This window comes from Passer montanus, unplaced genomic scaffold (assembly GCF_014805655.1).
Source record: "Passer montanus isolate IOZ18808 unplaced genomic scaffold, ASM1480565v1 scaffold84, whole genome shotgun sequence".
In the NCBI taxonomy this organism is placed as follows: domain Eukaryota; kingdom Metazoa; phylum Chordata; class Aves; order Passeriformes; family Passeridae; genus Passer; species Passer montanus.
The window spans coordinates 2871058-2885661 of NW_024373701.1; the positions used below are offsets into that span (position 1 = coordinate 2871058).

The 14604-nt window shown below is 40.3% G+C and overlaps 1 protein-coding gene across 4 annotated transcripts; it reads left to right on the plus strand.

Annotated features, from left to right (window-relative positions):
• The first annotated feature begins 915 nt into the window (after nt 1-915).
• On the plus strand, nt 916-6458 carry LOC120513619 (survival of motor neuron protein-like). 4 transcript variants are annotated; one of them, XM_039733207.1, is made up of 9 exons: nt 916-969; nt 1051-1122; nt 1210-1335; nt 1611-1811; nt 2178-2324; nt 3384-3455; nt 3962-4072; nt 5185-5270; nt 5892-6457. In XM_039733207.1, exons 1-8 carry the CDS (start codon nt 931-933, stop codon nt 5239-5241), a joined length of 825 nt encoding a protein of 274 aa, XP_039589141.1. In that variant the 5' UTR covers nt 916-930; the 3' UTR covers nt 5242-5270; nt 5892-6457. The 4 variants fall into 4 exon arrangements, with proteins under 4 accessions (XP_039589141.1, XP_039589140.1, XP_039589142.1 ...); XM_039733206.1 differs by having other exon boundaries at nt 5185-6458; XM_039733208.1 differs by having other exon boundaries at nt 1611-1784; nt 5185-6458.
• The last annotated feature ends 8146 nt before the right edge of the window (nt 6459-14604 follow it).

Here is a 14604-nt window from a genome sequence, read left to right on the forward strand (position 1 = left end):
CAGAAGGAGCCTAAACAAAGGACCCCCTGGCTTTTATACCTGCACAGTCTAGGGGTGGGTGGTGACTCCTGCTGTGTCTCAGTTCCCCAGCTGGTGCCACAAGTCCCTGTGCCCTTTGGTGTGCAGTGGGTTGGCCTCTAGCCTTGGGCTCCCACTGCAGCTGCACCCCAAGCTGCCTGCACTGAGTGTGTTCCTCTGCAACTGATCCAGTCTCCAGAGAAAGATTTTGAAGCCTTTGCTTTTTAAACTGTGTTCTGTCAAAGTACATTCAGTCATTGGTAACAGGCCCCTGGCACAGCTTGAGGAAAGCTGGAAGATGTAGCTGTTTCTGGCAACGTAACACCTGCAGTAGTTGAGAAGTTAAGCAAATTCACAGAATTGTTAGGGTTGGAAGGGGCCATCCAACTGGATGATGTGGAGATCATCTAGTCCAAGCCCCCGCTAAGGCAGGAACACCTGGAACATGTGCTGCAGCTGAGGTTTGAATGTCTCCAGACAGGGAGACTCCATGACTTCCCTGGGCAGCCCATCCCAGTGCTCTGCCACCCTCAATGTAAAGAAGTTCTCTTTCCTACTGAGGTGGAACTTGTGTTTCAGTTTATGGCCTTTATTGCTTGCCCTGTCACTGAGCACCACCGAAAAGAGTCTGGCACCATCCTCTGTGGGCACCTGCCTTTGAGACATTTGTGTGTTTTGATGAGAGCCTCTCTCTGGACTGAGCAAGCCCAACTCCTGCAGTCTCTGACCATAAGAGAGAAAACCATCTTTGCGACCCTTTGCTGGACCCTTTCCAGCAGCTCCTTGTCTTTCCCGGACAGAGGAGCCCAGCCCTGAGCACGTCCCGCCGGCGGCGGCGCGGGCGGTTCCCGGCGGGCAGGCCCCTTCCGGCGGCGCGCGGGCTGGGCGCGTGCGCGGCGGCGGCGCGCGGCCATGGCGGACGCGGTGCTGTTCCGGCGCGGCACCGGGCAGGTGGGAGCGAGCGGCGGGCGGGTGGGAGCGGGCCGGGAGCGGAGCATTGCCATGGCGCTAAACGGTGTGTGGCCTCCCCAGAGCGACGACTCGGACATCTGGGACGACACGGCCCTCATCAAGGCGTACGACAAGGCGGTGGCCTCCTTCAAGGTAAGGGGTCGGCGCGGCCGTGGCCGGATGCTGGGGCTGAGGCCGCGGGGTCGGCATTTATTTGTTTTCTCCTTTCTCTTCTCTAAGAATGCCTTGAAAAATGGGGAGTGCTCGGAGCCTTCAGACAAGCAGGAGCAGCGCCTGATGATAAAGAGAAAAAACCATAAAAAGAACAGAAATAGAAACAAGAGCAATACAGCGGCTTTGAAACAGGTCGTCTCACTTGTAAATGCCAGTGGTGCTTGTACTGCATGTTGTACTTCCGTACTCAGAAGTTGCTGCTTCATCACCTTGAGAGTAACATATAGGGATGGTGGTGTGGGGTAATAACGTTATAAGCTTTAGATTACATAGAGGAATTTCAGCAAATACAAAGGAAACACTGTAGGTGGGATCCAGTTTTCTGGACAAAAGATAGATACCTTAGATAAAGGTATGTTCAGTCCAGCCATGTGGGTATTTACATGCTTCTCTTGCTTCTGTTGCAGTGGAAAGTTGGTGACAGCTGCAGTGCTGTTTGGTCTGAGGATGGTAATTTGTATCTAGCAACTATTGCCTCCATCAACCAGAAGAGAGGCACATGTGTTGTCACTTACACAGGATATGGAAATCAGGAGGAGCAGAACTTGTCTGATTTACTTCCTCCAGCCAGCGATGAAACAGTAAATGGGATGGGGCATTCTGGGGAGGTGAGGGACTTTTATTCTTCTATAAATAATTGGGAAAGTGGGAGAATCAACTTCTTGTAGTATGCCTGGTGGTACTGCTGGTGTTCAGAGTGAGAAGGGATGCACAATTATGTTGTAAACAGACACAAGCTGATGGAAGGAATGGAGGCATCCCTTTACTTCTTGAAAGGGGGTGGACAACAAGAAATTCACCAGTGAAAGACAGCATAGCTAAAATGATGGGCAGATAAAGTTATTCCTGTGTAGGACTGGGAGGGCTGGAGAGAGGGAGGGATGTGGATGAGACTTTCCAAGCTTTTTTTGCACTAAAATTACTTTTGTAAACTCCTGTTTAGTGCACACCATAAAAATGTCTTTGTCTCCTAGAATGAAAATGAGACTCCATATTCAACAGATGAAAGTGAAAAATCTTCCCAGTCACCTCGAAATAAAAGCAACTGCACAAAAGCAAGATTTTCCCCTCAAAACTTGAGATTTCCCACACCACCACCACCAGTCCCAGGCCTAGGAAGGGTAAGCTCAACCTTAACTGAAATAATTTATGTACCATTGCTAAGCATGGTATTATTGTGAATCCTGAGACAATATGATATTTATCATTGTCTAGCATTCAATTAGCAGCATTTTGAGAAGGGGTGTACAGCTATGCATGTCCGTATGTGTTGCTCTGCCATTTTGTAGTTATCTGGCCACAGCATAGTCCTTCTGCAGTGCTGCTGTGACAAGAGCCTTGTGGTCCTTAGCTAACACTTGCTTTCCAGTTGCCTTCTAGCTTAAAAGAGGGATGTTGCTCCCTGGATTCTGGTGGCGTGGTTAATGACAGCGCTGTTGATGTTTTAAGGTTTTGCATTTTCTAGCCAGTTGGTATGTTTCACTGCACAGGACATTGAAGGCGTTAAAGGTGATGTCCACATGTCATAGAGCCTCTCAGCTGCAGCTGCTCTCTTGAATTAGGAGTGAATGGGGTATTGATACACCCTTCAGTTTTCCTGTTGTATAGGAGACTAAATAATAGTGCAGTTGTTTTCTGAAACATGGCATTATGTTTTCTAAATATTATTGTTTGTGCAAGATTTCTTTATAAGGTTTTATTTTATCTTTTTTTCCTCTAGTGTCAGTAGATTTCCACCTAGGCCTTTATTTAAGGACAGTCACCAGCACAATGGAATTTAGTCAACTTTTGCCCCATCTGCACAGGAGCAGAGACATTATCTGTTTTCCTGTGTGAATATTTGATCTGTTTCTTCCTGTTGAGAGTGTGACCATTGACTTCCACCAAGGAAAGCCTTTTGAAAATGCTTTTAGAAATGCTTCTAGCCAGAGCCCTGTTTCAGCAGTGTTTACCTCTGTGACATGAGCAATCTTAAGCTGTGCTTCTCAAGTTATGGAATGTGCCTCAGAAGTAGCTATTTCATGATTATATACATGTCTGTATTTTCATTAAATTGCTGCGATGTGTTGTTTATTGTTCAAGGTACATGAATTGTTTCATATAATTCTCTTAAGTAAAATGCTAATACCCCAAATCCCCTTTTAATTTATACTCTTCCACCTTTTTTTTTTTCCATGTAGTCTGGATCAAAATTCAAGGCACCTCCATCATTTTTATCTTGCTGGCCCCCACCCTTCCCAGCAGGACCACCAGTAAGTGACAGAAGAACAGGGAAGATGAGTATTGGTCATCTCAGGTTTTCTCACTGAGTGTGCTCACTGCCTGTGGTTTTAGAACACAATTGTTCTGTTTGCCTGTATTTTTCACATATTTGTTAACACATTCAGTTCCAAATATTATGATAATCTAACGTACAGGGTACTCATTTCTGTGACAGTGAAGCTGTTGATGAGAATATCAAGGGGTAAATTATTTAAAGAAACTATACTTTAAGTTAACAGCATTGAAGAAGATAGCATTTTCCCCTAGTAACACTTTTTGTGTACAGTACTCCTGTGAAGCTATAGGAGTCTTGTTTTTCCAGGGCTTTGGAAATTACGTGTGTTCAGGAAACATCGTCTCTGACTCCTATTCAGAGAACAAACTGAGGATATGTTCCTATTTTTCATTTTGATGTTTTAATCTTTTAGAATTAGGTTGCTCTCTAATCTGGGAAACAACCTATTGAAACACAGATGTTTCCTTTGTGATTCCTTAGTTGATTCCTCCTCCACCACCCATGAGGCCAGACTCTGCTGAGGACGACGAAGCATTGGGGAGCATGCTGATAGCCTGGTACATGAGTGGCTACCACACTGGATATTACCTGGTATGTGCTGCTGTGGTTTTGAAGTGTTTTGGTAGTTTTGCACTGCTACTGATGCTCCTGTTTGCAGCAAGAAGCCATGCAGGGAGGGTTGCTTTTTAGGTCCCTTATTCTGATTTACAGTCACTACATTTAAGGGTGTTTTGTATTGTGTAAGTACTGAGTTGAGTAGAATTCATGTGAGCCAGCATATATATATGTGTGTGTGTGTGTGTGTGTGTGTATTTAGCTTATGTTTTAGTACTTTTTTCAACTGGAGGGGTCATGTCAGGTACTTTTATAGCCACTGTTTTACAGCCGCTGATGTTTTAGTACTTTGTTCAACTCGAGGGGTCATGTCAGGTACTTTTATAGCCACTGTTTTACAGCCATTCTAAAAAACAGTTCTGTCTTTGTAGACAGGTGGAGTAAATACAATTATTTTTCATACTCTTTTATGGTTTGGTTTTTTTTTTCAGTATGAGTGGTATATCAGATTTGTCACTTTTGCAGAGATTGTTCATCAGTAATTGTTTCATGTCATTGTGAAGGTCTAGTAGAAACTGTCACCATAGTTGTGAAAAATCTGTGACTTGTGTTATTGATTCATATTTTCATCTGTGCACTTACAAAGAAAGATGATGTGATGAAGTCTTTGCACTGAGGAAGTTGGAAAAGGAGGATTTTGTGTTTCAGATTACATATAACTGTGGATTGCTTTAATTTACTTTCAATTGAACAAGTATATATTTGAAATTATTTTTTATAGCCTCTGTTTATAAAGAGGGCATGTAGTTGGGCTTTTATTGTTTCTAAACTGCCCATTTTGATTTCCAAAGTAAGTTTAAAACTGTTTGTGATTGGTAGAGGACTGAAAAAGAGTCTCCAGAAATATTTTTGTTCTGTGACTCAAGCTTTTTTTTTTTGCATGTTGGCCAGACCAAGATTTTACTAACTTGTATCCTGTAGGGTTTAAAACAAAGCCGGATGGAAGCAGCGCTGGAGAGAAAAGTTTAAAACTGTTTGTGATGGGTAGAGGACTGAAAAAGATTGTCCAGAAATATTTTTGTTCTGCGACTAAAGCTTTTTTTTTGCATGTTGGCCAAACCAAGATTTTACTAACTTGTATCCTGTAGGGTTTAAAACAAAGCCGGATGGAAGCAGCGCTGGAGAGACAAACACATGCCAAGTAACCACATACCCACCTTTGTTCTGAAGGATTGTAAGTATTGCAGCTTTGTGGTAAATGAAGATACAGTCAAGTGTTGAACTCCCTTCAGAAACCTCTTGGCTTTGGGACTTCCATCCATTCTTACGGCTCTCTGAAAAGACTACTTCTGCCAGTAGTAATCCCTTCTTTGCAGCTGTGGAATTGTATTTTTGTAGCTAGAATGAAGGAAAGTATTCATTGCTCTGATAAGAGTTTTAACTACAGCATCTGTCTTCATCATGGTTATTAACAGTGCAGCTTATTTGAATTATTAATGGTTCATAGTGGGCTGTTCTTGGAATAAAAGGTTGTAAGTGAAATGCAGTTTTTTCATCTGTGTTTCCTTACACAGATGGGAGGGTTGTAGCTAAACTTTGTTTTCAGGACAAATTCAATTTGGTAATGTTGAGCAGTTCTGCTCTCAGTACTTCAGTATCTATGCTTTTATTTGAAATGTTTTGTCCAGAATTCTCCAGTGTATTGTTCACTTCCTTATAAAACAAAACTATATTCTCCTGGGGAATTGTTTTCTGATTTTCTCTGACAACATGTAATTTCTGTGTAATTTAGTAGTTCTTTGTGTGTTTAAAACAAAAAGGCTCTTTTATACTAATTTTTGCATCTTTTTTAAAGCCAGGTACAAGTCTTTTCCACTGAGAGGGGTGTATCACTTGTGCATTGATGGTTGATGGTGAAGAACTGAATTTTATCAAGACAATTAATCATAACATTTTCTTAACACTGACCTGTCCCTGTTAACAAATAAATAACTTCAGACTAGTAATCAGATGTGCATTGAAATGAGATCTTTCCTAAAGACCTCTAGTCAAATGTATTTCAAAGTACTGTGGCAACAAAATACTTTTTACTTCCCTGAGGCAATTTTCTTACCACATGATAGATTTAACTCTTTTGACCCCATGTAATAGATTTCATATATCTCTCAACATGTTTTGCATCCTCAGACTTTCTGTCTGAACGGCAGCACCAGAACAATTGATTATGGTATCCTTTTAGGAGAGAGCTATGGCAGGAATGTGTGTTACAGCGGCCACTGGTGGCACTGGCATGGAGAACAGTGTACTGTCGTAGTAGGAGGGACACCTTACAGGTCTGATTAGAACCATGAAATATGACAGCTTTTTTCAGGAACGCTGATGTCTTATTTCAAATGTGTGAATAAAGTTCTACTTCTTAAACTTCGAGTTTAGGGATGTAATTTGTTTTGGGGTGGTTTTTGTTTGGAGCTTCCATCAGCATCTCTTGGTTGGATGGATGGCTGAAATACAGCAGAAAGCCTTCACGTGTTCCCTTTTTCTGAGTTCCATTACTGAAAGCAAAATAGGGAAAGCCTGGGGAGAGTAAAGTATGGACATGGGTTTCAGCCCTTACAACGTAGGGCTGAATTTTACTCTGCTGTACTCTTAATAGAGACTGCAGCCACAAAACCAGGCAGTAATTTAGTTAATGCCAGTGGTTTGCTTTTTACTGAAATACAAATCCATAAAGTGTGAACTTTACTGCATTCACTTCCTTTTCAAACTGTGGTCATGTGTCAAAAATTCAGTTTTCCTACACGTAATTGAGCAAAATCAGACTTATTCATAACACCTAAGCTACTTTGAAAGCTTTTTTTTAATTGTCTAGGTGATGTGAATGAAGACTGATTGATTGCAGTGAGGCAAAGGTTCTAAATAATCTTTTCAGATTGCTGAAGAGACAGAACTGCCCTCTGCTTCAATCAGTTGTCTTGGTGTCTGGCATTGCTAGAAAAAGTGGCCTTCATTAGTTTTAAACACTAGTAAAATCTAGCATACAACAATTTTACTGCAGTTCTGACTTCAGTAAAGGGGCTTATGTTTTAAACAAATTATTAATGTAATTGATTTAACTGCAAGCAAAACAACTGGATAGATTATTAACAAAAGTGTGTACAAGAAAGAGGCAAGTGATTCACACATGAGTGCTGACCACACTGAGAACTCCCAACAACAGCTGGCCACTTCCAGGATATGTTACCTGGAAAGGTTCCTTCTCCCATACCTATCAGAGATGTGACGTGGTATAGAATAATCTCGGACTCCTAGTCATGGCCTCTCCTGGCTGATGGAAATACTAACCCTACGCTGGCTGGAACCAGGACAATGCTTATTTGCAATGGAGATGTATAGTTAATAACACAAGAAGACGGGAAAAAAAACTCCAAACCCTAGCACTTTCAAACTTTTCTAGGCTTGAAAAATTGGTGAGAGGGGCAAAACCCCTTGCCAAGGTAATTTTAAACTCCTACACTAGGGATCCTCCATCACGATGCTGGACATTTTCAGGGCCTATGTATCAAGGAGCCAACCCACCGCTATTGTCACAGGGCCAGACAATCAGGGAGCAGTGATGAAAAGCCACCATTACTGCTGCTCTGGCTGTGCTCGGATGTGTGAACTTGTGGATAATGACCACTTCTTTTAAAAAGTATTCTAAAGGAATTCCTGTAATGTAGTGATTTGCTAACAGCTTTTCAAGCTTCTGGAAACCTCCATAGTTTGCTACTTTCACTGTAAAAATCAAACAGGCATCAAGGATTTAAAAATGCTCTAAAGCTATATGAAACATGAACAAATAAGCAGTGAAGCTGAGGTCTGGTACATTAAAAATCAAGGTTGTTGCTGCTAGGTTGAAAAAAATAGAACTTTGAACTCTACACATTTGAGCATTGTGATACTGAGACTGAGGAGACTTATCTGATAAAAGATACTTTAGCAGGCGTATCAATGCCTAGTAGAATAAGATACTGGTGTGTTTACAAGTGTTCAAATACCACTCTTACAGAACAAAGCAAATAAAACACCCACTTGTGCAGCCACTAGAAGTCAGACAACAGATCAGCTCTGCAGAGATTGAGACACCAAGCATAACAATCTCTCTCAGGCCTCAGTGAGCTTTCCAGGCTTGCATTATTGTCACCCTACTTACAAGATGTGACTCCTGCAATTAAGTCACTATATATACTGAAATGTATGTCAAAAATAAAGGAAGATAATATGACAAACTTGGCATTTGTTTACAGAAAAAAAAAGCCCAAAACATTTTCCCTGGCCTATGCATAACATGGTAGTTTTAAGACTATACTAGAAAAGAATAACATTTGAAAAACATTTGAAAATATAGAGTTTTAACAGCTAGGGCATATATCCTAATACAACTAGAAACAAAGTTACAAAGCTCTATTTTAAGTCAGCCTATTTTTCCACTGGTTATTTTTTTGTAATTTCCATTGCTTTGTAGAAGGGGAACTAAGAAGGCATTTCAATAGAGGTCTCAGCAAAGTCTAGTATGTAAGCAGGTTGAATACAATTTGAAGACCAATCTTGTTTAAACTGTGTTCCCTTGAACGAGGACACGAGGCTTGACTCCATTTTCATCAGAAGGCTGATTTATTATGTTATATATTATACTAAAATGCTACATTACAACTATACTAAAAAGAACAGAGAGAGGAAAATCAGAAGGCTACAAAGACAAGAATAGAATAGGAATCAATAACAAAAACCTGTGACTGCTCACAGCCTTGACACAGGTGGCTGTGATTGGTCACTGATTGAAAACAACCTACATGAACCAATGGAAGATGCACCCATGGCATTCCACAGCAGCAGATAGCCATTGTTTACATTTCTTTCCTGAGGCCCTCAGCTCCTCAGGACAGGAAAAATCCTAGCAGAGGCTTTTTCACTAAAATATCATGACAACAGACCAAGGCATATTTTGAGCTGTGTATAGAACAAACAGGAAGAAGAAGTAATACCTATTAAAAATGATGATTTGCAATTGTTGTAAAGTATACAAACAGAAGTTTAATATATCCTGAAGCAGTGTCCTCTTTACTCAGACACTTTTTTCCATTTGAAATTCTCTCCTTTAAGCTCACCTACTTCTAACAGGCTGTTATCCTGCAGTCACAGGATAAATGGGAAGCATCTGAGGTCCAGCAGATGCAGACACTGCTAAACCGTCAGTTTGGCTGCAGACTTTATTCTTTTACCCTGCAAGAAGGATGAGCTCCTTCAGATTAAGAAAAACAACAAAATCTTTTGCTGCAGAGACAAGATGACCTTTCCCGTTGAAGATTAAACAACTATATATTTCCTGAATATTGTGCCAAGGAGTCACAGTAGCAGACACAAATAAAAAAAATCCATTAAAATTTAGATTTTGGGCAATAGGTTACCTCTGCTTTCCTTTCTCAGGTCTGCCCCTGCTGTTGTTGTTCGTTCTGTAACTCAATAGCTTACAAAGGTCATCAACAGAAAAGACAAACTACATCTCCAGAGAGGATGTAAGAGGTCTCATGAGTACTTTAGAGATACAAGGAATTTTCCGTTGACAAGCTCAAGGAGCCCACAGGAAAGGAAGGGGAGGGGGCACAGGGCAGAAACAAAGGAAAATCCTCCCTTCTCAAAATGCAGTCCATTTCATCCTTCCCCTGTTCCCTATAAACCTGGTTTTTGCAGGTGGACTGTGTTTGGCTTTCAGAGGTGCTGAGCACCTCTAATTCTAGTTGAGGACATGCATTCATCTCATTCAGTTCATCCCTCTCAGAAGGACCTGAACACAGGCCCCTCCTCACATCTGCTTTATGAGACCTGATTCAGTGTTATTTTCCTAGTAACACCAGACAAATAAGTAAGAGTCCAGATAAATGCTTTCTCCTGTCTAAAAACATACTCTCCTTGCCACTCTTTGCACTGGCTTGCACCTCAGATAGGGCTAAGGCAATTTCATTTCAATTTCCTTGTCACAACTTTTGCAAAAGCCATTCTCATTTTTCAGCTGCATTACTCTCCTAATGGAAAGCCAAGACAAGATTTTAGCTAGGCACCAGAACTGTACTCAAACCTCTGTCCCACCTGCATTGGAATGTGGATCTTTTACTTGTCCTGTGTTTATACAGCTAACCAGTTCAAGTTTAGTAAGAGCAGTGGCTTCCACATGGGCTTCTACAAGCCAAGTTTTTTAAAAAAGGCTGGTCAGACTCCTCCATCCTCAAAGGTGCTCAAGGTGAGATTGCCTTTGCAATCAAAGATACTTGATTAGTTAGGAAAGCATTGGCCTGCTATAACATTCTCAAAAGCAGGGGCAGAACTGGATTGCCAGCATCTTGGGCTTACTGGAAAACAAACAAAATCTGGGGCTGAGGGTGAATCCAGCCACACCTGAACTTCTTTCTCAGAAGGAGTTTAGAAGGTAAGCAGGTCCTTTCTGCACTTCATGTCTCAATGGGAGGGTCTCCCTGATAAACTTTGTCTGAAGCTCCCATTCTGACCATGACAGCATCATTCAAAAAACTGAACCATTTTTAACAAAGAAAACAAAAGGCTCAAAACCCCTGGCAAATTAAGTGGGTAAAATAAAATCAGACAAGCTTGGTAAAAAAAATAAAATGAGAATAGCTAAACTAATTTAAACCTTCTTCCAGATAGCAGGAATAAAAAGTCTGTGAAGAGAGCTTGCAAAGCCATCTGCTAACCAGGCTGTAAAGGAACCTTTCCAAAGGGACAGTATAATTGCAGAGGATTTGAAGTGACGCTCTCTGGAATGATTTTATTAATGTATACTGCAGACAAATTCAGGGAGATTCACATTGTCTAAATCAGAAAAGGGGAGAGTATACAGCAGAAGTTAGATCCAGAATTATGGCTCAATAGGGAAAATATGTTGCCAATTTTTCACGAGAAGTCTGCGCCTCTGGGGTAAGAGGAAAAGACATTGTCTCTGTAAGCCTAGCATCTGTTACAGACTAATAAGCAGAAAAAATATAATTATGTCACTGTAAAAACCCATAACTGATCCACATCTTAAACACTGCATTTGAAAGAAGGCCCCCAACTCAAAAAAATACTGCATTAGAACAAGAAAAGGTGCAGGAAACACAGCAAGAATGATAAAGTAGAACAGTTTTTGCCTGAGGATCAAGTGAGTTGCCTCTATTCTTCATCATGAGGATGAGAGCATTTATGGAGGATACAGTGTATTGCCAAATGATGCATGAAAATAAAATGTGTACTCATTCAAGTACTGTAAGTAGACTTGTGCCATTCTATAAATCAACAATGCCTCCCAGTTTTGCTTTCAATTGCCTGTAAAGAAAAGCCCAGCTCTGGCAAGTAAATCACGGTTTGCTCCTCTGGCATACAACAGCCATCTCTCAAAGGACTGCATCCTGCACACTCTACCTCCAAGTGTCTCTGCTGGGTTCTGCAACCTCTGAACACGGACATCATACTTTGAAATATTACCCACACTTTTGCCCAGGACAAATTCAAAAGGGGGGCAGAATTTCTTGTGCTGTTCACATGGGGTACATCTAACCATCATGGTAAATAAAACTAACCCACAGCAAAAACACTGCCCACTGGACTGAACAAGGGTATGTGAAAACAAGCAGCAGTTGCCATTTCTGTAAGACCATGATGAATGAGATGTATAGGACAAAAAGGACTTCATCATACTCATTTTTATGGTAGGGATTTAACTCTTCTGCAGTTGTGCATGGACATCCTGGAAATCTGTCTCCATGTATTTGCCTAGCTTGAGAAAACCAAAGACTACATGTGGTAATCAGTGTGAAGCAGAAAGATACAGCTCACTTATTTAATTGTTGTCTCTGCTACAGGATCTTTTTGACATTTTTTGAAAAAAAACCAAGACTACTATGTTATATTATGTGTATCTTTTAGAAAACATTCATCATCACCTCTCTTTCCTTAATAACATGGTTTCTACAGGTTATAAAAAGTTGATTTTAGCTTACCAAGAAGAGATAAGGTAACTGCAGAGATGGTATCAATAGGTGTATTTTTAACTCTGACTGGCCAAATTGAAATTGATGTGAACTCCAATTGACTGGTGCCTTTACAATGACAATAGCAACTATAAAGAAGGTGTTAAAACCAAAATGGAGGGAAAGAACATGAGACAAGAGAGGCATGAGATTTGAGCAAGATGACACAGGCAATTAGCAGATCGAAAGAACTTAACCTGTAGCTTAAAAACCTAGAATCGCCTCAGTGAACCAACACACCTCTCAATCTTAATTCTTCCATTTCAAAGCAATCCCCTGACAGCACAAAGGGTTTATAGGGATTGTTTGATTTAGGACAAAATGAGATGCAGATGCTCAACAGTCATTTTTCTAACACAAGAGAATGACTGCACTCTATCCAGCACACAGGCACTATCAGTAGAAAAAGCACAGAAACAGCTTACTAGCAATTGAATGAAAACTGCCTGAAATAATTGAAAAGTGGCATGTATAACTTATATGAGGTGAGCATGAAAAATTGAAATAACGTAAGAGAGAGGTTTGGGTTTGTTGCTTGTTTCTATGTTATGTTTCAGCTGTTATATTGCCATTTCTAATCTGACAAAAAGCAAAGCTCAAAAATTAAGTCATACACACTCAGAGCAGCTCAGTCACTGTATTTACAATCATCACAAGGCGAGTCAAGAAAACCCATTGTGATGTACTGCTTCAGACACTGCACCTGTGACTTCCTTTTGTTGAGGTGTAGCACATTAAAATTCTCACAGGTTCAAGATGCAAACACACTTTGAACATACACTGCAAAATGGCAGTCTTGCATTTGCCTCAATTTCTACTCTTCAAAGTACAGGTAAGGATGGACACTTCCTCTCCTGCATCTGCCTTACTGTCTGTTGCTCTAGGGGTTTAGCCAAGGAGAGATGACGTGCAGTTCTGTCAATTCAGTGTAGCTTCAGAACCAAACAGTGTGTCTTTTTGTCTTCAATACTGAGTCCACCAAACAATAGTTTGTATTAATTCAGGTATTGCCCTTTTGCAAGTTCACTACCTTTCAGCAATCGTACCCTCCTACAAAAAAAATTGAAACTTAATGCAGACACAGGAGTAATATAATTAAGTTAGCTTTGACTTGCACCAATACAACCTAAAATATGTTTTCAGCACATTTGTAACAGCTGTATTTGAGCTGCCTTACCAAATGCCAAGGTGAATACTCAGTACTTGAAACTAATACATGAAATGTCCACCAATTCATTGCTCAAAAACCTCTTGGTTAAATTCTTGCAAAAGAGTACTTTGATCTTGTCTTAGGTTGCAAATGCAAGATGTGGCTGGGTGTGTGTATTCTATTGCCATCTGTTAGAAGTGCGGCAGTTACCTTATTTTTATTTACCTTAAAATTTATTTATTTATTTATTTATTTTTTTAAATTTTTTTTTTAATTTATTTACCTTAAAATCTGTTAATTGGGAAGTTTTCTTTATCTCTTCCACTACCAATTCTCCCTCCAGGAAATATCCTGATACTGGGTGATTGAGTCTCACCAAATGACTGATAAAATTACATCATCCCATTGGGAGATGCTTGGCCCAGGGCAAGGAGCCAAGCATTCCTATCTGGATATCATCTGAGACCCCAAATACCACATCAGCCTTTTCCCACAGTATTCCTAGACGAGTACCAGGCCCATCTACATCACCACTGGACTGTCAGAGGAAAACTGCACCCTTCTACAGGGTCGCTGCTCCAACAGAATCAAACCTGTCACTCCAGGAGGACTGCAGCCACCATTCAATTGGATTGCTACCAACTCCGACCCACAGGGCGTCTGGTCATATTCTGACTCTCTGTCAGTGTTTTTTGTATTACTCTTTTTTTTTTTATTCTTTCCTAATAAAGAACTGTTATTCCTACTCTTATTCATTTGCCTCAGAGCCCATTAATTTCAAAATTATAAAAATTCAGAGGGAGGGGGTTTACATTTTCCATTTCAAGAGAGGCTCCTGCCTTCCTTAGCAAACACCTGTCTTTTCAAACCAAGACAGATCTACAGAAATCCACCATCAGCCAAAACCAGAAGTTTGTAACAACAGATGTGTAAAATGTATTTTCAAGGCTTCTTTTTGAACAAATGAAGATGAATCATCATATTATCATAAAAAGCAGTTTTATCACTTTCACATTTACAAATATACACGTTATTACAACAAAAGCTAGAAAAAGACAGTTCTTTAGACAACAACAAAAAATAGATACAGATAACTCAAGTATATATTAAAAGTAATAAAATTATAAGAAAATTAACATTTGCTCCTACTCCACTGTGCATCCCTCTGTAATCCACAAAAAATAGATACAGATAAGTATATATTAAAAGTAATAAAATAATAAGAAAATTAACATTTGCTCCTACTCCACTGTGTATCCCTCTGTAATCACCTTCTTGTTCAGAGATGTGTCAGTAAAAGCGATGGCTGAATAAACTAATTAGATTCATGCAAGAATGACAAGGATACAGCACTTTTA